This window comes from Muscardinus avellanarius (genome assembly GCF_963383645.1).
Source record: "Muscardinus avellanarius genome assembly, chromosome: 7".
Taxonomy (NCBI): Eukaryota; Metazoa; Chordata; class Mammalia; order Rodentia; family Gliridae; genus Muscardinus; species Muscardinus avellanarius.
This window is the reverse complement of record NC_137793.1, coordinates 93,427,584-93,452,797: the sequence shown is the minus strand read 5'-3', so window position 1 is coordinate 93,452,797 and position 25,214 is coordinate 93,427,584. Positions and strand designations below refer to the sequence as shown.

The window sequence follows — 25,214 nt, the reverse complement described above, 5'->3', positions numbered from 1 at the left end:
TTGTGATATGAATAAAAGGTAGCTCAACTTGTCTGAACAGAAAAAAAAATTAAGACAAGGTGCTGTTGTTTGTTTTTATATATCTGTTTCACAATCAAATTATGAACTCGGTACGTTTTACTTGATTTTGTAATTCCTAGTACTTGGCAAGAAATTTGGCTTTTAGTAGCTATTAAGTAAATGTTTATTCACTTGAATATGAACTGAGAATGTATATTATTGTTTTGCCTTCCTATTTTTATGCCATGGATATATTGAAAAATAACTTTAATATTCTTAATCTATTTCTCGAGAAGATATTTCTAACCACCGGTAAGATTTTTATCATTTTGTTCTAGTGCTGACTACAAAAGTTGTACATGACATTTTCACCCTGATACAAATTCTCTGATATCAACTGGGTGTCCAACCATTCCATTCTGTTTTGACAGTTACTACCTGGAGTTGGCATAGACTCCACAATTAAGGGGATCAGATTCACAAAACCGCCTCCACTACAATTACCAGTCATGAGTTTCAGGTGTTCTCAAGTCAGTTGCATTTTTTCTTATCTAACTACAATGGAATTTGATATCTATGGAAATCATGTCTTTATTAGGAGGCTTTCTATAATCCCTTGAGGTTTGATAATTCTCTAAAACAGCTCAAATAATTTATGACTGGACTCTACTTAATAATTTCATTTCATCATAAGTAAAATAAAAATCAAGTGAAAACATATATAGGGATAGTCTTGAAGGGTCCCCAGAACACAGGCGCTTCTGTATATTAATACGATCACCATGCAGGAAGCTCTCTAAGCCTTATTTATTAAAATTTTTATTAATATTTCATTACCAATTAAATGATAATTAAATCATCAGCCAAGCAATTGAACTCAATCCCTAGCCCCTTGTCTCTCTCTGGAGATGGGGAAGGAGTTTAGTGGCAGGGCTGAAAGTTGCAACCTTCTAACAGTATGCCATATTTTTCTGGTAACCAGCCTACATCCTGAAACCATCCTGGGAACCCCCCTGGAGTCATTTACTGTCATAAATCTGGTGTGATTTAAAGGTATGAATAACAAAAATATTACTATTTTATAGGAAGTTCTAAGGGATTTTGAAGCTCAAAGCCAGGAACCAGGGACAAAGATCCTGATTATAATTTTTTTTCTGAGCTGTGCATGTGACTCACACCTATAATCCCAGTACGTGGGAGACTGAGACAGGATGACTGGATTGCAGGTTCATTGCCAGTTTCAAGACTGAGGCCCTTCGCAATTTATTGAGACTCTGATTCAAAATAAAAAATAAAAAAGGGGTGGAGGGAGTGGAGCTCAGAGGTAGCTTGGCCCGGGGTTCAATCCCCGTTACTGTTACTACTACAACAAAATAAAAAGGTTGTTTTTTCCTGAAACATAAGAGAAAGGAAGGAATACTTCAGAGGGAAATGTGATGAAATGTTTTTCTATGGCTGTCTGTCTTTCTCTTCTGTGCTTTGTTGTTTCCCTGATCTCTCCATCTGCATTTAGCTCTTCTACTGTGTGCCCGACATCGCACCTACACTGTTAGGGGTGCCAGTGGCCTGCAAACACGGGAATCACCAAGAAAAAAGTAGTGGCAATAAGAACATTTAGAAAAAATAATGTTACAAAATCAGCAAAAACAAAAAATAGACACTGATAAAAAACAAGATTAGATGAAAAGAAAATGCAAGTAAAACCATGATGTTTAGAGAGTTTTTTAGTAAAGTGTTTTATTTGGAAGAAACTAATTGTGATGCATGTATAACAAAAAATGCTGATCGCTCAATTTATCCATTGCCCAATTCTTCTGCATGAAAGACTACATACTACATACAGACTACACTTATCAAACTCCCTAAAGTAAGGTATGGTTTTGTGCTTGAGTTAGCCACTGGCATATGAGTGGGAGTAGTGTCCTGGCCTAAAAATATTCCATCCATTTACTATTGGTGTATGTTTACATATAGCAATACACTGCAGAGATTAAGAGCCTCCACAATTTAAAAGATATCTACTTCTGGCAGGCATGGTGGCACACCCCGCGCTTGGGAGGCAGAGTCAGGAGGATCGCGCAGGTTCAAAGCCAGCCACTCTGGCTTAAGAGACCCTGTTTCCAAATAAAAAAGTATAAAATTAGATCTGGGAGTGTATCCCGGAGGTATAAAGGCTTCCAGAAACTCCAGTACCAAAAAAAATCTTCTTCTGAATGTCAAAAAAACTAGGGCATAAAGTCCTTAAACCAAAAAAATTCCCATCCAAAACTATTGTCTCAATAACCCATTGGTATCTTCCATGAAAATGAGATAAATGCATGGGTTGAAAAGACAAATAAATTGTAAAAACTTAAAAACAATGCTAAGGAAAGACTTTGGTTATATGTCTGGCCCTAAAAATGAGTAGAAACAAGTATACAAGAAGTTTTTTTAAGTTTGATAGAGAAACTCATATTCTGGTCTGAACAATCTTTTTCAGCTTTCATCAGTAAGAAGTAAATTACAAAAGTTGCAAAAGTGACAGGCGTCTTTTCTCCTTCCATGAAATGAATAATTATAGCTTAGGAAGGAATTTGGAGTGAAATAGTGGATGCACAGGAACAAAGAAAAGGTAATTCGTCAAGATTAACAACTATAAAAATATCAAAAAATAATCAAGGAATTTCTTCCTCAATCAGAGCAGAGGGCAGTCCCCAAAGCTACTGTTCATCTCACTGATGCGGACCAGTGATCCTTTTGTGTTTACAGTTATTTCTTCTTATTAATGGAAGTTATCATTATGGTGATGGGCATAAGGTCATACTGTCCCAAAATATGTCACCTTGGCATTTGAGAACACAACGGAAACAAGGTCTCTCTGACCTTCCCTTGCTCCTCCTCCCCTAACAAAAAGCACAGAACCTAGCTGATATTCTCCAAAAGGTAGAATAGGAGATTCTCATTTCAGGACATCTCTCCTTATACTCAGGGGAAGGTGATGTACTCATCTCTTGAGGACACAGATACCAAGAAGAATATGAATAAGCAGGCTTTGCTAAGTCTCCCCCATTTCTTACTATTAGATTACTATAGTGATCTAATAGTGTAGTGGATTTATCTGGGTAGAGACACAGGCCAGTAGGGTGTAGCTGGAGGTGGGTCCCTGGAAGTACAGCTTTAGGGATTATATAAATGGCTCCTCCCCCTACTTCTTTCTCCCGTGATTTTGGCCTCTCTGATGTAGGACAGTTTATGTCTTTGAACATGTGATTGGATTGTCTCAGCCCAGGTGTGTGCTCCTACCTATACCCAACTTTCCATGGACTTGTAACATCAGATTCACTTATTTCAGTTCTCCTTTCCCCATTCTCTCTATTTTTTTAATATTTTAGAAAGCTATGTAGTTTCTTCTTGGTGGAAAATCTAGAAAAGGTCAGAGTAATTATAATTAAAAACCTCAAAAAATTTTCTATGAATCCCAAAAAGAGAGAAAAGTGATACCATCCCATTTTAACCTAGTAAACTTGTGGCTATAATTTTTTTTTTCTCTTTGAGATGAATGCACATCTTCTTGAAACACTAGCTGGTTTGGCATTATAGAAATGTCTTTCGTGGAGTCCTTGGATTTACCTTTTCAACTTCTTGAAATGTAACTTTCAAGAAAGATGGCGACTAGTATCTCTATCTCTTTGGGAACTTAAGCCTAGGTTCCAAGTTATACCCAAAGTTGCCTAACATCTGGACATAAATCCCTTAACTAACAAAGTGCTTAAGAATTTGCCTTTCAGGAAAAGCCTTCAGGATCCATTCCCAGATGGTTTGGAACCAGCTTTGTAAGTGTACACTTGCACAAAAGAAGCCAGGTTCTCAGGTTGATGATATTTTGTCATTAGAAGTTCAAAATCTTCCACAGAGGACATGATAACTCTTTGCAAAAAGAAACATGTGACCCATGAAGAGCCATGAACACCCTCCAAATCTCCTTAAAGTAACCCTAACACTCCCACTTCTTACCATCATGTCGAAAAGCAGTTTCTCCTCCATCCTTTCCTATATATACCCTTACCAACAACTGACTGCAGAGGCAGATCCAAGCTTTCTACTCTTGACCGCCCTGCTGGTCAACCTCACTGCAAATCTCTTTTTGAAAAGAACTATGCCATAGTTTTGGCTTCTCTGCGTGTCTGTCAGAAAGCCCTTGCTCAGTTCCATACCTTCTTGCTTATTTCAAAGATAGAGAAGTTTTAGTTTTCTTTTGGATAAAGAGATGTATGTGATTGGCCGGCACATATTTAACATTCACATTGGTGCATATTAACACGTAGCAAATTGATTTTATCTTTGCAACCTCTTCAGGGGATTGCTGAGATGCATCTGCAGTTTGCTTTAATGCTTATTCAACTATTTTTTTACATTTGTAAAAAGAATTCTAAATTGGCAACAGAATTCATTTTTAATTAACACTCCAATGAAGTTCAAGTATTTATTCTGTTCTTTTTTTCCCTACAATTTTGCACACTCATGAATATTGAAAATATCGTCAACCATTATCACCTAACTACACAAGCATAAAATTCTGCCCAGAGAATAGGATGTTTATTAGTGACAATATCAGCAAATATAATTTATGTTTTTAATATCATTTATTTGAGTACTAATTATGTATGTGGCTGGGTGCTTTTCATGGATTACATAGCATAATCTTTGCAATGACCTTACTATTTGGTTCCCATCACCATTTTATAGATGAAAATCTCAGGTCTATTGACCTTGAAAATAATATTTTCAAAAGTCATGACTTTTGAGGACTGGAGTCTGGAAATATTACTATTGTGGAGCAATCAGGCATAGTGGCACATGCCAAGAATCTTAGTACTTGGGAGGGAGGCTGAAATTGGAGGATCAGAGGTTTGCAGCCAGCCTCAGGAACTTAGAGAGACCCTCCAGAACTAAGACCCTGTTTCAAAAAACAAAATAAAATAAAATATGGCTGGGGGTATATGTCAGCAGTAAATCACCCCTGGGTTCAATTCCTAGCACCCCCAAAAGAAAAAAAAAGTAGAGGAGCATTGGACCAATCTGACTCCAGAGCCTGGCTGCTTCATCACTGGGAACCTCACTTTACCACTGTACTTGTCATGAAGGAGGCCATGCTACATCATGTCAGCACCAATTCCAATTTCATTCCTTTTGACTAGACTTGCTTATGAATGCTGAGCCAATTTAGCCCTGGTTTCCACCCCTTTTATGTTGCTAAAGTGATGTAGCCTAACAGAAGTCACCTGTCCTGAACATTCATATTTTTAAATTTCCCATCCTGCAGTGACCCGAGAGCTGTACAATCTCAAAAAGATATAATCAGTTCTAACCTCAGAAAGCAACAATTTCCCTAAACCTATAAAAAATGTGGTAAGGTTGGACTGACATAGTATATTCAGACAGCCTTGAGATGGAAATCAATAGACAAGAGTGCAGAAACCTTACACAATGTGTCTCCCAGAAATTAGAACAGTGAAATAATAGTGAAGCCTAGCATTGAGACCAAATTTTATGCTGACTCCTTATCTAGTTTAATTTGATCTTTATCTTTTACGATGATTTGGTATGCTTTCTCTCATTGTTGTGAGTTTGGTGATCAGAGAGAGCATCTCAAGCACCTACCACCTCCAGCTTGTCTATTGTGTAATAATAGAAACGCATAAGAAAACTAATCCGTGACAAGAATAGCCCAAGAAAATAATCTTTGTTCTTGAGATTTGGAGATCTGAAAAGCATCATGTTGCTAGGTGATTAAGATGGGATGTGGACCGTTTGGCTACAAACTTTCACCTGAGAAGTCACACACATATATTGTAATCATCCATTCCTAAATAAACAACTCCTAAATCAGCCTCCTAGGAAGATTGCCTTTAGGCTGAGAGTCCACCACCTTCTGACCAGCTGCTCATAATAAAATTCTTTCTCTGCCACCAATTTGCCTCTTGACTGATTGGCTGCCATCATGCCAAGCGCAGATAGAGCCTTTCAGGCAGTGATAATAGCTAATCAAAATACAATTTAGAGACATAAAGAACTAATCAAAACCATAAGCATCATTTTTTTCTATCTCTTATGTTGCTCAAAGCAATAGAGATAACACAGACCACATTCTTACATATATAAGATAGAATCTTTTCTTTCCCCTATTTTGTATCTAGCCCCCCCCCCAGAATACTAGTATCCAGTAAAAGCTGAATACCAAAAAAAAAAAAAAAAAAAAATCTATCCCACACAACTTGGATTCTAAAAATGTAAACCAAATTTCTCTATCCACAAATCATGACTTTGCAATTTCAATGTCTCCAGTAGACCATGGAGATCACTTGATCTCCAATCCTAATAAAGTCCCTGCTTAGAAATACCCTCAATAAATCAAATTTTCTCTATAGGTTTTGTCTTTCTTTCTCCCCTCTGAGGCATTCCCAAAGCTCGCCACAGTGGCAGTCCCCCTTTCCTAGGGAAGAGATAAACTATGCTTTGTCTCAGGCTGTGCTGGTGACATTTGGAAGCCAGCTTTCAACAAACCCTATCATTCTCCCGAGATCTTAAGGATGTTGGAAACTGCAAGCTGTCTGTGAACAGAGATCTATGACACTGCAAGTCATTTGTATATCATAGATATAACTTAGACTAAATGTGAGTACATGCATTTCTTTTTTTTTTTTTTTTTTTGGAAACAGGGTCTCTTAAGCCAGCAAGGCTGGCTCCGAACCAGCGCGATCCTCCTGTCTCAGCCTCCCAAGCGCGGGGATTACAAGCGTGCGCCACCACGCCCGGCTGAGTACATGCATTTCTGTTGCAGTTAATTCTTTTATAGATCATATATCTAACTTATTACTAGTAATAACAGAACAAAGTATCTCTACTATACTTATAATATAAATGATTAAAATGTATCGATTCATTGTTTAAAAAAATTATAAACTAGACATGATTCCACATGCTTATCATCCCAGTACTTGGTTGAGAGGCTGGTACTGAGACAGGAGAAACCAAACTTTGAGGTCAGCTTCAGCAACTTAGGGAGGGAGGCTCTCCACAACTTAGTGAAAGCTTGTTTCAAAATAAAATTAAAACAGGGCTAAGGGTGTAGCTCAGAGTTAAAATGCCCATGAGTGCAATCCCTATTGCCACAGACACACACACACACACACACACACACACACACACACACACACTAGTATATATTTAAATATATTATATATTTAATATATATGTGACACATATTAGTAAATTAATAAATAATGTGGTATATTAAATTTAAATACAATTCAATGTTTATATTAATATAATCAAATACTATAATATGTTATATCTATATTAGGATTTTAGTTCCCAAGTAAGAATTCAAAATAGCACTTTAATTTTTACTATCTCATGGCATTTCTTCCTACATATCAATATTTTCTGAGTTCTTCTTTGAACCAAAATGGTTAAATCTCAGTTTCGTAATGTAGGTCTTACCTTTTCCAGTTTTGAAAGTGCAAGAGAGTAACAGTCTTTGGCTCTGAATTGCATGAATCTCATGTTTGCTGGGTGAGTAAGCTCTGTGATAATACTGAGACTGGAAAACAACCTAGATTAAGAAAAAATTCACATTACACAAGCAATCCAATATGGTATTTATTATAGCAACATATTTATAAGTGAGTGATTCCTAGCCTTAGGCATATAACCATGTCCAATTACAACAGCAGGCAGGGCCACATAAAATGTTCTGTACAAGACAAGAAAAATGAAATGCTATTTTCCCAAGAACACTTTTAACAACATTTTAGCTCAATAAGACAATAAATCCAGCAATTTGGCTTTCATTAGACATTTTCTCTTTATAATTATGAAACAGCACAGGAAAAAAATTCATAAAGCTCATTTAAGAAATTATAAGATTACTTTGTCGGTTATATTAAACTAGAAATTTATAATATGAATATGTCAATTAGCAAAAATTTTGTATGATGAGCCTTTTGTCCATTATGTGAGCTCTATATATATCCTATGGCTTCCTCTTCTTATGGTAGACAGTTCTTAAATGTCAAATTTTGCTACAGTGGATATCTGAGAAAAGGAAATATCTTAATCTAATTAAAATTTCATTGTATTGAATTGGAGCCAAAGCTCTTATTTTAAAATTTCTTATTGGTGCATTGTAGTCACATATCTTATTAAGGTACAAGATGGTAGAGGCAGGCACATATGCACACATCACTCATTTAGCCCTTCTCCCATTCCCACCCCTTCCTCCTTCTCATGTTTGGCTTAGTGATTGATTTTGATATGTTTGTGAATGTGCATCATGTACTTTAGGGATTTCCCTCTTCCTCCTCCCACCCCCCTCACTTAGGTCGCCTTATTTGCTCATCTATGGTTTCTCCTTCTTCATCTAGAGTTCCTCCTATGACCCTTTTTCTCCCTAGCTTCCACATATTAGAAAGAGCATCTGGTTTTTTACTTCTTGTGACTGATTAATCTCCAACTTAATGTTTTCCAGTTCCTTCTATTTCTCCACAAATGATGTAATTTTGTTCTTTATGGCTGAGTAAAATTCCATTGTGTACATATCCCAAAGTTTTGTAACCCATTCATCAGTTGATGGACATCTTGGCTTGTTACATAGTTTGGCAATAACAATACAAAAGGATTCTGATAATTTGTATGTCTCATAGCTTCATAAAAGCTTTCTTTCTATTTGACCATTTCCTCCAAGTATATACACATATATGCACAGGTAAGATATTCTCACCCAGAGGAAAATGGCAGGATAATACCTTAATAAACACCTTTCTACCTGTGCTACTGTTCTTAATCTAAACTCAACCTGTTATCTATGCATTGGTTCTGGTTTAAATATTTTGGGATTTCTGGAGCAGCTACTTTCTATGCTAATCAGTTTTTCCCCATATAATATATCTTTAAGCCATATTAGGGCCACTTAAAATATTCATCACTAAGCCGGGCGTTATGGTGCACGCTTGTAATCCCAGCATTCAGGAGGTGGAGACCTGAGTATCGCGGTTTGCAGATGCCCTCAGCTACTTAGCAAGGCCCTTTGCAACTCAGTGAGACCTTGTTTCAAAAAATAAAAATAATAAAATATAGGACCGGGGGTGTAGCTCGGAGATACAATTTCCCTGGGTTCTATCCCAGTACCACAATAAATAAATAAATAAATAGATAAATAAATAATAAAAATAAATAAGTAAATAAAAACAAAGGCTAAAAAATAGGGACTAGGGCTGGGAGTGTGGCTCAGAGATAGAATGCCCCTGGGTTCCATCCCCAATACCACACACACACACACACACACACACACACACACACACAAATAAATACTCATTACTAGGTTGAACCTATCCCTGGCACTCATGGCCTAGCAATGACTAAACATACTATAAAATATATAAACAATGTATTTGTAACTCTAAGCCAAATCAGCTCTGTTGCTCTCATTTCATGGTAGTTGCAGTGTGGCGCTTTTTCCATGGCTGAGAGCCCGTGAGGGCATCTGATAAGGAAAGGGCTTCACTTAAGATGGGAGCTCTGTCTCTGAGCACTGGCACTGCAGTTGTTGGGTTATTACCTGTCCTCCGGTCTAATTCCCTAATGCTGATTGATAATTTGCTAGGACAGCTCCCTGCTGCCAGGTTGAGGGGCTGGCTGCTGCCCTGAGCATTCTGTCCCCAGCATGTGACCTGGTGCTGCAGCCTGGAGCTTTCTGTCCCCAGCATGTGGCCCAGCCTTCCCTGATTACTTTCTTTCCAGGGATGTTTCCACCGGGCTTTCTCTCGTCATCAGTCCAGTCGAGACACTCAAAGTTTCATCTTTCAAAGTTGTATGTGAAACTCGCAGGCAGGCCTTCTTGGTTGCATAAATGTGCTAACACTGGTACCTCACATGATCAAGGCCTTTGAAAGCGAGGATTTCAGATGTTTTGTGAATTCTATTCTTTATCTAGTTTAATCTTTTTTTTTTATTTTTTGTGGCAGTGTGGATTGGATCCAGGGACATTCTACCTCTGAGCTACACCTCCAGTCCCATGTTTTATTTTTTATTTTGAAACGGGGTCTCAATAAGTTGCAGAGGGCCTCACTAAGTAGCTGCAGCTGGCTGTGAACCTGCGATCCTCCTGTATCAGCCCGCCAAGAACTGAGATTACAAGAATGCATCTCCAAGCCCAGCTTAATCTTCATTTTGAAAGAAAATATTTCTGTCTTCCTTGGTCTAGGTAAATTGTAATGGGGTAACTGAAATCAGCAAAACAATCAGAATTTCTTTTGCTGATTTTTAATATTAAAAAATACTGTAATCGCCGGGCGTGGTGGCACACACTTGTAATCCCCGCGCTTGGGAGGCGGAGACAGGAGGATTGTGCAGGTCGAAGCCAGCCACGCTGGCTTAAGAGACCCTGTTTCCAAATAAAAATATAAAAAGATAGGTCTGGGAGTGTAGCCCGAGGTAGAAGGGTTTCCAGGACCCCAATACCACAAAAAAAAAAAAAAACTGTAATCATATTTGTGTAATAGGTCACTGTTTTCTCTTTCTTTCTTTCTTTTTTTTTTTTTTTTTTGTGGTACTGGGGTTCCTGGAAGCCCTTCTACCTCCGGGCTATACTCCTAGACCTATCTTTTTATATTTTTATTTGGAAACAGGGTCTCTTAAGCCAGCATGGCTGGCTTCGAACCTGCACAATCCTCCTGTCTCCGCCTCCCAAGCGCGGGGATTACAAGTGTGTGCCACCACGCCCGGCGCTAGGTCACTGTTTTCAATAGTCTTGTGTTCTTGAGTGGATTAAGAAAACCCTAAACCTCAAATTAATTGAAGGAATGATGTCTCAGAGCTCAGAGACAGTTTGTGAAATATTTAGCACACCGATACAGTCAGTACTGCCTCATAGCTATTAATTTACTATTTTCTCCGTTTCTTTTCTTTTTTTGTGTTACCATTTCTACCTAGAACACATTCTTTCTGCTTACTTTTCAACTCAATAGCTGTATTTTGAAATGCCCACCATTACTCAAAGTTCCTCTCAAAATTTTACAAAAAAAATACATGTATATATATTTGCAGTACTGGGAATGGAACCCAGAGGCATTCTACCTCCAAGCTACACCCCCAGCCCTATTTTGTTATTCTTTATTGTGAAACAGGATCTCACTGAGTTGAAAAAAGCCTCACTAAGTAGCTGAGACTGTCTTAGAACTCCAAAGCTCCTGTCTCAGCCTCCCAAATGCTGGGATTACAACTGTGTACCACCACAGCAGGTTACAAAATCTATTAAAGTAATCCTTCTCAACACTTTTGCTTTTGGTATTGGATTTATACCACTTGTTATAACATGTCTTGCTCTATATTCTGCTATTCAAGCCTGAGCTCTTACTAAATAGTGAAACTTAGAAAGGTAAAGTGTTATTCTTCGTGCCTAGTAGTGCATATTATATGTGTTTGGGAAATAAATCTTTGTTAAAATAAATAATCACTTAATTATTGCTTATGTATTTTGTATAGATGATTTGGTAGGTCAAATCTTGATGAAAAGAATAGAGATATGAGATTCAGTTATGGAGAAACATTGTATTGTCTATTTTCCATATGCCCAGCTTTCAGCAATTTTAATTTTTTTTTCATTCAAAACTCACAAAAGATAGTAAATTCCATAAATTAAAATTTATTTTAGAAACTCTTATAAATTTAAAGAGAGTCTGATAAAAGAATTACACACACATGCGCGCGCACACACACACACACACACACACACACCTGTTAGTTGACTGCATTTCGAAAAGTAAAATTAACCCAATGTTATTTCTAAGCAAAAAGGTTGGCCATCTGGCTTCTAGTTTGAAATGCTAATCAACGGGTGGTCCAGGGTAAAGATACACCTGAGTTATTGTACAATGCGCTAACATGTCATTTTTTTCATGTAGACGCCCAATTGCAATACCATAGAAAAGCAGATGAGTGGCTTCGTTGACCAAATAAGCAGGCTTACAAAAATTGTAATGTGGAAACAGACTCTTTCTTGGTTCCTGAGCATCTCACAACACCATTGAGGCTGCCCTCAAATTTGCAGTACTCCTCTCTCATCCTCCCAAATACTATGATTACAGGTGTGCACTAACACATCTGGCTCCCTGACATCTCTTAAATAGTGATTGTTAGGATAAAACTTCACCCTTGTTATTTGTGTTTTATGAGGACAATTTTAATTATCTAATTTAAATTTAAATTATTATCCATGGTATACTATTAGAAATTTTTGGTTTACAGAAAATACAAAGACGTATAAAGTGAAAATTGTGCCTTGCATACTCTATGAACCAAAAAAGAAAAAAGCAAATCTTCATGAATTATAAGGCTAAGCCGGGCGTGGTGGCGCACACTTGTAATCCCAGCATTCGGGAGGCTGAGACCTGGAGGACCGTGGTTCGCGGACAGCCTCAGCTACTTAGTGAGGCCCTCTGCAACTCAGTGAGACCCGGTTTCAAAATAAAGAATAAAAAATAGGGCAGGGGGTGTAGCTCGGAGGTCGAATGCCCCTGGGTTCCATCCCCAGACCCACAAAAAAAAAAAATAGAATTATAAGGCTATATATTTTTTTCTAGTGGTAAATTATGGCTGACAAAATGCTCTTAGATTAAGTAGCACTAAGACACTAATGAATAAATAGCTTGTGAGGAACGAGAACAGTGATCTAAGACAAGAGAAGAATATTATTAGGCAAATATTGCTACAAACTAATGACAATTTTTCCATTTTGTAGAATATTTTTATTTTCCCAAGAAGTGTGGCTTTTATCTTGCATACATACCATTTTGAATAAATTTGTGATTACCTGGATTATTTGTTTATATTCATTTTCTAGCACATTATGCCAGTTTGAAATATACTCATATATTTAGTTAGGTATCTTTGGCATTTTAGTAAAAGTGAGTGAGAAATAAAGTTGAGTGACCCAGGCTTTGCCTTTGGATGGTTTCTACAATTAAAATTAGATAGGACAACCAAATTATGTGATGTACCTGCCATTTATTTTCTACATAAGGAAACCTACAGTACCTTGTTTTAAACTAGGAAGCAGAATGCATTGGCTAAGTCTGCCATCTAGTGAAAATTTAGAACTAAGGCATACATAAAGAAGTGTATTACAATGTCCTTTTTATCTAAAGCATTATTTGTTTCAATTATAAGAGTTTGTATTTACAAATTATGTTTTCTAAAATATTTAAATATGCAGCTTTGACATACTACTACTATAAATCTATTTCTGTGCCTTAATTTTTGTTAAACGCATTTTGAATATAAGAGAGTTTAGAAATAAAATGACTTAAGCTTCTTTTCCTAGGTACTAAGATTGAGAATCAGATACAAAAATAGCTCCTGCACTTACCTTCTTTTCTAAAGGATGTTAAAAGTATAAACTGTATTCCTAAATGTCGCATGTACCAATAAACTGTAAAAAATTATGAATTATAATATTACATGTATAAATATTTTTCTAGTGGTGCTAAATTATTACTGACAACGCTTCTAGATTAAGTAGCACTAAAAATTAAAGATAAGCCGGGTGTGGTGGCGCACGCTTGTAATCCCCATGCTTGGGAGGCAGAGACAGGAGGATCGCGCAGGTTCGAAGCCAGCCGTGCTGGCGTAAGAGACCCTGTTTCAAAAATATAAAATAGGTCTGGGAGTGTAGCCTGGAGGTAGAAGGGCTTCCAGGAACCCCAGTACCACCAAAATAAATAAATAAATTAATTAATTAATTAAAAAAATAAAAATTAAAAACTAAAGATATAAATATGTTCCTCCTTACCTCTCTACCAGGAATATCTAAAGTTAATCACCAAAGCAGGACTGTAGACCCTTATCAACGTGGTAACTGTACCAGAAGGACATACGTGGCAAACTGCTAACTTCATCTATTCTTAACTTCTATTGTATTTTCCTTTTCATAATTTGCCACTCCTAGAGACTCAAGGTTCTTTGCTTTGTGGGGCCTCTCTAAAACTGTAGTGCTATTAGAATTCTGTATGCACCAGAATTCTAAGCTACTTTCTTAAGTTACCCTCTTCTGGGTCCTACTGAATGTTATCTGAGTGCACACATAGTAAAAAAAATCTTGTTTGTTATTTCTCTTGTTAATCTATTTTTATATTCATTTTGTTAATCTATTATAGAAGCCCTAGCTGAGAATTTAGAAGGATAAGGGGAAAATTAATTTTCCTCTTCTACAGAATGAAGACACATTAAACTGAGCAGTTTAGTCGTATTTTAATGACAAAACCAAGTTTAAGTTATAGATGGGAAGAAAATTTCCTCAAGCCTTCAACTATCCTCTACTCGCGCTCTCTCTCTTTTCAACAAACATACACAACTAGTGATTTAAAGAGAATCTCCAATATGGGGAACTCTTGAACTGAGTAACCCAGGAGGGTCCTTGGACAATTTGAGGAGGGTAAAAGTCTACTGAGTGAAGCTGTATATCCTGTTAAACTAGTGAGGTAGGATCTCAACGGATCTATTTAATCTTCTGAACAAGAAATTTAACCTTATTCTGGCCTGGTACAGCTGGCCATATGAGGCACGTTAATAAACTGTAAATCAAAGATTTCTACTATCATTTTATTCTTGAGTTGTATCTCATTTTTGTCTCTCCTGGGCTCTAATATAACCATGAATACAAGGTTTTATTTTATTTTCTTTCTTTTTTTAATGATAGAGATAAATCTAGAACCTTACACATACTAGGAAAGTGCTTGATCATTGAACTACATCGTTAGATCCCATTAAATTAAGGTTTATTTTTCTTAAACTTTTTTCATTAGCCAGGCATGGTAGTGCATGTCTATAATTCCAGTGTTTGGCTCGTGAGGCTGAGACAGGAAGATTGTAAATATGAGACTAGCCTCAGCAACTTAGTGATACTTCAGCAACCTAGGGAGACCCTGTTTTTTTTTTTTTTAAAATAAGGTCAAGGGTGTTGCTCAGAGGTAAAATATTCTGTGTTCAATCCCCAGTACCAAAAAAAAAAAAAAAAGTATTGACAATGTGATGGGTGCATGTATCAGTTTAATTTAAACTCTGGATTGGTTAATTAAAACCCTGGGTGCAAGCAGGGTGTGGTGGCACACACTTGTAATCCCAGTATTCTGGAGGCTGAGACCGGAGGATCGTGGTTTGTGGACAGCCTCAGCTACTTAGTGAGGCCCTCTGCAACTTAGTGAGACCCTGTTTCAAAATAAAGAATAAAAAATAGTGCAGGGGGTGGTAGCTCGGAGGTCAAATGCCCCTGAGTTCCATCCCCAGACCCACACTACAAAAAACAAAAAGCAAAAAACCTCTGGGTACAGCTAGCATTTGGTTTCACCACTCAGAGTAGTTTTGAAGCAGAAAGTTTAAGCAAACCTACTTTTTGTTTTTTGCATTTCTATCAATATCATAGGTAACACTAATTAACTCATTATAAATAATGGCTTTCTATAATAATTCATAGATAAAAATATTTTTTAAATTTTGAATTTCTGTTGAGGAAATGAATGACGTTTATCAAGATATGAGGATTATTGAGTATTTTAGAAATACTACTTTCCCTTGAATAATCAATGCGCAAGAATGTAGTTCACTTGGAAATGGGGCCCACAGCTTGAATCCTAAATAATTTGGTATCAAGGGACTGCAATTGGAATCTTGGCTGCCTCATGCTTACTAAAAAGCATAATTGGATCCTACCTCTGGAATGAAGTTGTATGCCTCTAAGGGCTTTTACACAAGGTGGCAGGTAAACCACTTAGACAGAAAAATGGGAGTAGGAGAAAGAGAAGAAAGGGAAAGAGAGCTGAGGTCAGTGTTGGCCTACGGTCATCGTTAACTGTCCCCTAAAGTTTCAGCACAGCAGTGATTATTATAACTGACCTGGAATTCCATCTAGGTAAAGAGAAAAATAAAGCTCTCTAGTACATAGAGACAGAGAAAGATAATAGAATTGGTGGGTGATAATTTCCAAGATACTCAAAGGACTATTAAGAGATGGGACTATTAGAAGAAGTTAGATAGAGATTAAGTAGTAGTACTCAAAGAGTTAAATACTAGAAACTGCAAATGTGCAACCTAAAGTTATTCATAGTTCAAGGTCGTGATCATGAGAATGATGGCTAAGGTAAGATATTGAAAGGACCATCTGTATAGGATTATTGACATCATAAGGACTGAGGTAGAATCAACATTGGCAAGCCTCACACTATATTAAGAACTAACATCTTCAAAGGATGTAGAAGAGTAACCCAGAAGGGGGTAACTGACTTATTCCTGTAGACAATACTCTCAAGTTTTGCATGAGTTGGTCATCCATTTAAATGATACTTATAATAACTTAAGGACCCATAGATGTTATACTTTTATTATGTAAGACTATCCCCATTTTTGTACACATAGATTAGTAATTTATCAACCAACCCATACAAACTTCACTGAATTTTTTAAATAGATATAGCCGGGTGTGGTGGTGCACACTTGTAATCCCTGCGCTTGGGAGCCTGAGACAGGAGGATCGCATAGGTTCGAAGCCAGCCTCAGCTACTGAGGCTCTCAAGCAACTTAGTGAGACCCTGCTTCCAAATAAAATATAAAATAGGTCTGGGAGCATAGCCCAGAGGTAGAAAGCCTCTGGGTTCAACACCCAGTACCACCAAAAAAAAAAAAAAAAGAAGTTATATACTGAACCGGGCATGGTGGCACACACCTGTAATCCCAGTACTTGAGCGGCTGAGACAGAAGGATTGAAGTTTCGAAGACAGCTTCAGCAAGTAGTGAGACTCTCATCGACCTAGTGAGGTTCTGTTTCTAAATAAGAAATAAAATCGGTGGCTGGAATTGTAGCTTGAAGGTAGAATGCATCTGGGTTCAATCCCCACTACCAAAAGAAATATATACGTAGGAAAACAATTGCTAATATTGTTACAAGACAAGGAAAGGAAAGAATAGGGTTGTTTTGCACTTTGGATATGTGATACTCCTTTGAAAATTATACTAGAACCTATTTATTCTACATGCCATGAAAATTGCATAATTTCTGAAATATCCTGGTGCGAACTTAACAGTGATGGAATCCAAATTTCCTCATTCCTAGATTCATTCCTAGAACTCATTCGTAGGTTCACCACGTGGTGATCACCTACTCAGCCAGATATTCAGAGAAGGGCAGCTTTTACAGTTAATTTCCAAGTGAATATCTTCTTCTAATTACTCTGGTCAGGTAGTTTTTATTTATGTATTTTATTTTTTATTTTATTTTTTGTAGGTCTGGGGATGGAACCCAGGGGCATTTGACCTCCGAGCTACACCTCCTGCCCTATTTTCTTTTTTATTCTTTATTTTGAAACCGAGTCTCACTGAGTTGCAGAGGGCCTCACTAAGTAGCTGAGGTTGTCCACGAACCGCGATCCTCTAGTCTCAGCCTCCCGAATGCTGGGATTACAAGCGTGAGTCACCACACCCGGCTAGTTTTGATTTATTAATTAGAGCCTTTGCACCTCTCAATAAGGTGGTGATTTATTATTGCAATCAAAATAATCTACCCAGAAAATACACAGAAATCAAATCAATAGGAACCTTACCATAATAGAAATAATCTCACAGTAAATTGAAAATAAAATAGCATATTTAATAAAAAAAAAAACTCAGGATCCTCCTCAACTAAAACTATAATTAACTTTTGCAAAGCGTGAAATAAAAAAAATGAGTTTACTTTATTCACTGGTTACAAATTGCATCCTTGAATCAATTTTCTACCCTATAATTTCCCTTTGTTATTCTCCAGAGGAAAACGATTGCTTATATACCTGTCATAGTTTAAACATGTTTTATACTACCATTCAATATACTCTGTAGTATAACTCAATATGTGCTTATACTCTAAGCAAACTCCTGAGTTATAATGAGTGGACAGTGTGTACCTCTCCTTCCGGAAAAAGAGGTTCTTAGATTCAGGGCAGATTCTCTAGGTGCTATGATAGATCCTTTGCATACTTGATCTCTAATCTTTACACTAATGTTGCAGGGTGGGTTAATTGCTTCCAACCACGTTTTCAAGATGAGAGAAGTTGAATTTCAATCAGGCTATAAAACACACTCTCAGGTCACAGAAGTTAATAGTGTCTTTGGAGCCTCTGGGAAGGGGGTCATTCCAGATGGTGTTTTCTACTATCATAGTTCAAGGTCTATGGCTTTTTCATTCTGCCACATATTAGTGATAATTACACTGCTTGTCATTATAAAAGCTAATATTTCTTCAGTAATTAAAAGTGATCAAGGATGTGATGGATATTATGTGATGGATATTAAGTCTAAATAATCTTATAATGTTGACACTTAGAGAAGTAAAGTGATTTCCCTTGACTAATATCTCAAAATTTCACCATAAATAGGATTCACATCTAGGTCCTCTCCCCTTTGAATTTTGAACATGAACTATGAACTGAGTTACTTAGACTCACTATTTGCCTGTTCCAATATTAAGGTAAAGTGTGGGGGAATAAAGACAAGAGTTAAAATTATTTTATTCGCATTCATAATCTGGCTCATACTTCCATTGAGATGCTAAAAACTCATTCATAAAACTAAAATAATGATCTTTCTGATATTTAAATTTTCAGATGATTGCAAAGAGAATCCTTCCTAATTCTGTAGATGTCTTAATTTATAGATGATTTTGACCTATAACAAAGACCTTCCTCTGATTGGAAGTGTTCACACAGGCCCAACAACAATTAAAATGGGGGTGCACATCTGAGTTAAATTGAGAAAAGACTAGAAAATAGTGAAGAGAGGTTATAAATTTGCTCCTGACCTGGATAAATTACCTGTTCATATCCTTGCAACCTTTCAATCCTAAATACACATCTCTGGTCACTACTTGGTAGGACACCAAAATCAGAACACAGGTTGTCCTTGTCAGGATTACTACCATGCGCAATATTTTAGAATTTGCTCTTGCTAAATGCATCTGAGAAAAGTCAGTACACCATCCCATTAATTTGGGGAGAAGAACTATTGGTCTGGTGCTCAACATTTAACTTCATAAAGTACCACTCATATATTAGGGGTCAAATAAGTGTTCTATGAACAAATAGATCCATGAACAAACACAAAGTCAGTGTGGACACCTCGTGCTCATTCCTCCCGCAGAGCCAGTTTCACACATTGTACACACATTGGGCACAAAGGTACCAGCAGGGTTGGGTTACAGACACACACCTGAAAAGGGTCTGTACGTTGACGATCGTCTTGGCATCTGCCATGTAATCCTCCTCCGCGCTCATGGTACTCTCTTTGTCCACCACCACCATGTTGGCAGCAAAGGTCACTCCACACCTGAGCAAGTCATCTAGGCTTTGAGAAAAACCAACAGAGAACAGTAGACTGTAAGTCACCCACAGTGTTAGAATCACCGCACAAACTTATTTATCTCTGTACTTCTGTAAGTTTCCCTGACAAGTGGCTTGATTATACTGTGCACAGATATTAATGGGAATTATAAAACAACTAATATCAAATAATTTTTATTTGGGGATCTCATCATATCTTGTTTCAAAGCCTCTGTGTTAATAATCTATTGAATAATATTTATTAAAGTGATACTTGGAAAACACACATTTTCCAACCAAAAGAAATATTGTTAGCACATGTTAGAACTTTGTTTTTACTGTTAACATACTACTTAAAAGAGTGTTTACATTTTTTCCTATTTCTAAAGTGTTTTTGGTAAGAGAAAAGAGAAGGATAACTATTACATTAGGTGGTCAAGCCTAATGAAATATAAAACTAATGCAATGTTTATTTTTAAAGGTCTATTATTTCTGTATGTAAGAGCTACATGCTAAGACTGATTATACACAGCCAAGAGCAATGGGGAATACCTGAATATCTGTTGTACTCATGCCTACCATTTAGCCAGCCTAAGATTTTGAGCAAATTTAAGTTTTTGAATAGGTTGATCAGAATGGACAACTTGATTTCTTTGGCTACATGAGGCAAATACAAAATGAGACTGCAAACATCTGTGAGCTGTAATAGAGTCAATATTCTCCTCATCACTGATAAAATACATTGCCTAGCATTTTCAAAGTGTGTGTGTGTGTGTGTGTGTGTGTGTGTGTGTGTGTTTTCCGAGGATTGGACCCAATGGCATTCTACCTTCAACCTGTAATCTAGACCTATTTTATTATTTTTTTTTTATTTTGAAACTTTGAAACAATGTCTGGCTAAGTTGCTGGGAGCTTCACTATGTTTCTGACACTGGCTTTGAACCTGCAACCCTCCTCTTTCAGCCTCCCATGGACTGGGATTAAAAGCACTGGCCACTACACTGGGCTTCTCAGAATTTTTAAAGATGGCTAACATTAAAGCTGAAATAGGTAAACCATTATTCTCATTGCCTTTTGTCATACAAATTAGAAAAATAGGAATGAATGGGATAAGGGAAACTAAACCTGAACTAGTACAAAGATGTTCTAGATAAAGGGTTGATTGGAGACAGATAAAAAGACATAGGTCAATTGATTTCCACATCATATTATTTTTAAAAAGAAAATGTAATACTTAAAGAACCACTGTTCCTTTTATATTTCTAAATTGGAGAGTCATGTCCCTTAGGATCTTTTCTAGATACATGAGTTACCTGTGTTAATTTAGAGTGTATTGCCTTTTATTTATGGGAAGGTGGGAGGCAGGCTTTCTTACTCTGTTATTGGGTGAGAGAATATTACCAAAGCCTTGAGTCCAAGATCCCCAGAAAGAGTTCAGAAAAAAAAAAATAGTTCACCTGAATCAAGGGCAATGTTGTATGGTGGAGATTTTAAATCTAAAACTGTGAAAAGAGAAAGGTTTTCCAAATAAAATTTCTATAGTACTAGGTGCCAGAATCATAAGATCCAGTAAATATGATGGTCTTTAAGTTTAAACCCCTTGGGATAGCTGGGTACTTCTTTTATGTAGAAAATTATAATAATTGCTCTTACATTTATTAAAATATATGTTCAAAAGAGTTAACCAGTGACGGGGGAAGTAGCCAAGGGACAGAGCACGTGCCTGGCCTGTGCCCTGGGTTCAGTCCCCAGCATCACACATGCACAGAGAGTTATATGGAAAGTGAGTTTTTACAGAGCAGAAAAGGGATGACTAAGCCATCTGCCTAAAAACACCTAATAATTTTAAAGTACTTCCTCATGTTTCAAACTTTCGCAATCCTTTTTTTCCCAGTTTAGGGGGGAAAAAATCACTGAAATTATATAAGAAAAGTAAGGATAAGTAGTAGAAGGTAATTTTGGCTGACTGAAGATACATAGATAGAAGTTAAGATAGAAAAGATGAATTTTAATTAGCAAAAATTAATAAAGCTGAACTTAATACTTGACACAAATTTAGCCGTGTTATATTGCTAATGGCCACCTACACCCCTATTTATAATTCATTCCAACCTCAAAATGTTGGATGTAACATTTATTCACAGCCTTCACAAATGATTTTAGTAATTTTCACTACTTAAGAGTTAAAAATTAGAGAGAATTATACAATGGGAATGATATTCCTGAACCACATAGAGAGTTTTCTCTTTCATGATTTAACTAAAACATATTTCTCTTCAATTATTTAATTTTACACTTAATCCTCTTTTCCTTTGTCTGGGTAAACCACAATTTTACTTTCCTAAAGCCTGCCAATCCCAATTCCTCTCATTTTCTTCAGCGAGCTTGCTTTATACAATTCGGCCACCAGGTGGCAGCCAAAGAAAATGAATCTAAATGGAAAAACTTACATGTATCAAATTGGCAAAGCCTCTCTCTTCACCCTTCTCTGATGCCTTTTTCCAAGAGTACAATACAATATTTAGGATTGTGAAATAATTTTTTAAAGAAAATTTTAAACATAAGCAAAGAATTATTTAATGAATCTCCATGTTCTCATCATCCAACTTTAAAAATTATCAACTTGTAGCCAACCTGGTTGACCTTCATCTCTACACTTTTAATGTCCTCAGTTGTCCTTTTCTTTATCATAAATATTCTTACAAAGGAAAAAATTACCTCGTAGTTTCTATCAGAAAACACATAAGAGGTTTATTCTGGATTTTGTGCTAATTTTATAATGTAATCTTAATAGAACACTATTATTTTAAAGTAATATTACTGGTTATAAAATATGTATAAAATGTTAATGGTAGCCTTGGTATATCTACTAATGATATTTTAGTTGGTTAGTATTATAAAAAACTGATCATGTGAAGTATATTAGTGTAGAATTGAAGCTAAATATATTTAATCTGAGTGGCCTTGAATGTTGCCACAGGTAATAAACATTTAAAGATATAAACTTTTTTCTTTCCCACATAAACGGAATAACATGTAAGTATTAAAATCTTACTTGGTAAATTTTGGCTTTTTATTTTAAAAGCTCTGGCTGATATTTTTAATGAAAAAGTAATATATTTTTTCTCAAATCAGTTTTCTGATATTGTTTTTATATGTTTAATAATGTCACCATGATGCATATATAAGGATTTATATTTTTATACTAATGCATTACTCCAATATGACTTTTGGACTATCAAACATTTTTAGAAATTCTGAACTGATAGAACAAAAATGCTCCTATGTATATATCTAAATCAAAATAGAGCATTTCTACACTATTGTGCAGATTTTCAGAAGTGATGGTACTGACATCAGTGTATCACAATGTCAGATATTTAGGGATTTTTTCCGCCACTATAACAAGAGTAATAATGTTATTCTTGTAAAAGAGACAAAACTGCAACAGTTTTCAAACTGAGCACAATTGATAAAAGTGACATGCAGGGGGATTTATTTTAATTCAACGGCAGACAACTGCTTAGGAGGTTTAATCTAAGAGATATAACACACAGAGAAAAGGCGTACATGCATTACGTGTCATATGTGCAACACCAACACGCATCATGCAGTCATAACGCACAGCACAGGACAGACCACAGGACACTACACTAGTTATGTGCCAAATATTTTTGTCACCTACTTGTCAATAGAGCCCACCATGTAGTAAACCATTGGAAACCAACAGATTGCATCCAGAAAATGCATATCTGGCCTAAGTAGCAGATGGGTTACAAAATGAAACACAATGTCACAACAGCGGCAGCACTTCTGGGGGAAGGAAGCAAGTTGACTTAGTTTGCATTTCCAAAACTAAACACTGCTGAGGAGACGCATTGTGAGCATCTTTTCTTTATCTTAACATTAATTAGTGAACCTCACTTGGCACTTGAACCACACAATGCACTCAAAAGTATAAAAACAAGTATTCCAGTTTTCTAAATCAGAAACATTATGGCATCATTCAACAAAAATATTGAATTTTCACTCTTAATTATGACCAAAAATCTTAATCAATTAATTCAATGGTTATCTAGGCAGACTGGGCCTTGAAAACAAATACAGGATCTTTAACTTAGGTGAACCACAGCATGGCGTACAAATACCCACTAAGAGAAGCTATTAAACCTATTAACAGCAACTTTGTAGAAGGAATGTGTACAGCACTCTGTTCTACAGTGTATTAACACGTCAAATACATACAGTATATATATCCCCATGCAAAACATGTATTATCTAAAATCACAGTAAAAGTATTTTACCCCTTTAGTTTATTAATTTACTAAATACATATTGTTGAGAAACATTTATAATGACTGAACTATTTACTCGTATGCATATTCAAGAAAAAACCATAAACCTAATAGCTTGCTTAGAAATCACTGAATATATTCTATCCCCTTTACAGAGTTATGAATTCATCATTGCATTTATTCACTCAGCAAATATATATGAAATATCACAAAATTTTATTGAATCAACATTGTAATATATCTAGGCATAATTTATAAAGAATATCATGTTAAGTTATAAGATATACAGAGTTGTTTGCATATGTAAAGGAGGCACAAAAATGCAAAATATATTGTAATATAAAAATTCATTGTACTTAAAAGGGAGAATTGGCAATATTTCAAAAACATATTTGATTTGGGTGTTGAAGAATGAGTAGGGGTTTGCCTAGTACAACAGGAGAGAGAAAACTGTAGGCTGAGGGAATTATAGTGCCTGTAGTTTTCCAGACGCGTTGAAAGAGTCATGGAAGAGTTGATCCCCAGTAAGATCAATTCTCTTTCTCCCTGTCTTATTTTCTCCCTGATTATCATCCTTCTGTTACACTCTGAAGATAAAGCTCAATACAGTAAAGTATAAAAAAGGAACTTTCCAAGTTACAACTTTGACTAAATTTCCTCGTAGTCATTTAAATGGTCTAATACTACGCATCTTTTAAATGTACCACAATCTATTTACAAAATTCGCAAGTATTAGTTTATACATTATTTTCGCTTCTTGCTACTTGTACAGTTATTTCTAATAGCTTGCTATTTATGTATAAGCAGTGGTAGGCCCGATTTTGGATGACTTTCATTTATATTGTTTTTATCCTTACCTCAAAAACAATCATAGAACTGGTATTACTCAACCACGGTCTGTAAACATTTCTAAAGCACCTAATGCATATTATTTTAAAAATATTAGAACACTATGCACTCTGAGTGGCAGACTCTGCTAATCCCTTATGAGAGAGATTTATATTGTCCTTTCTCTAGGTACCATCCACTTCTTAAATTTAGGAGGCATCCTAGTTGCTAATTCAAAGTTCTGCTTGTCTCTCTCACTGGGCTTCACAGTTGTAGAATCATGTGTGAAGAACACGTACCAAAGAGCAGAACCACACTGAATTAATGGTGGTTTAAAAAATCCTTTTGCTCGTGCCTTTTTCTGGCAACTATTTATTTTATTCCTTTTATCCCTAACTTTTCAGATAGTTCCAATCATATAAAATGAGGTTTTTTGATTTATCTGGTGTGTGTGTGTGTGTGTGTGTGTGTGTGTGTGTTTTACTGGGGATTGAAGCCAGTGGCATTTTACTTCCCATCTACACCTCCAGCCCTTTTTATTTTTAATTTTGAAACACAGTTTCACTAGGTTTCTGAAAGTCTTGCTATGTTGCTAAGGCTGTCCTTGAATCTGAGATTCTTTTGTTTCAGCATAGGGTAGCATGTCTTGCTTTAATGAGGGTCTACATCTGAACATGTGTAAAATTATGAATATGACATAGTTAACCTGGACAAC

The 25,214-nt window shown here is 36.2% G+C and overlaps 1 protein-coding gene across 3 annotated transcripts in view; it reads right to left on the bottom strand.

The window, feature by feature from the left end:
* KCNT2 (potassium sodium-activated channel subfamily T member 2) overlaps positions 1-25,214 on the bottom strand; it is a gene marked incomplete at both ends in the record, with an annotated part of 363,001 nt that overhangs the window by 48,425 nt on the left and 289,362 nt on the right. For 2 of the 3 annotated variants that reach the window (XM_080699606.1, XM_080699607.1), the window contains 2 exons: positions 7,483-7,594; positions 19,267-19,401. In XM_080699606.1, the coding sequence (XP_080555732.1) occupies positions 7,483-7,594; positions 19,267-19,401 (247 nt within the window). Of the gene's footprint in view, positions 1-7,482; positions 7,595-19,266; positions 19,402-23,061; positions 23,134-25,214 lie in introns of all 3 variants that reach the window. The other variant, XM_080699605.1, reaches the window with a different exon arrangement.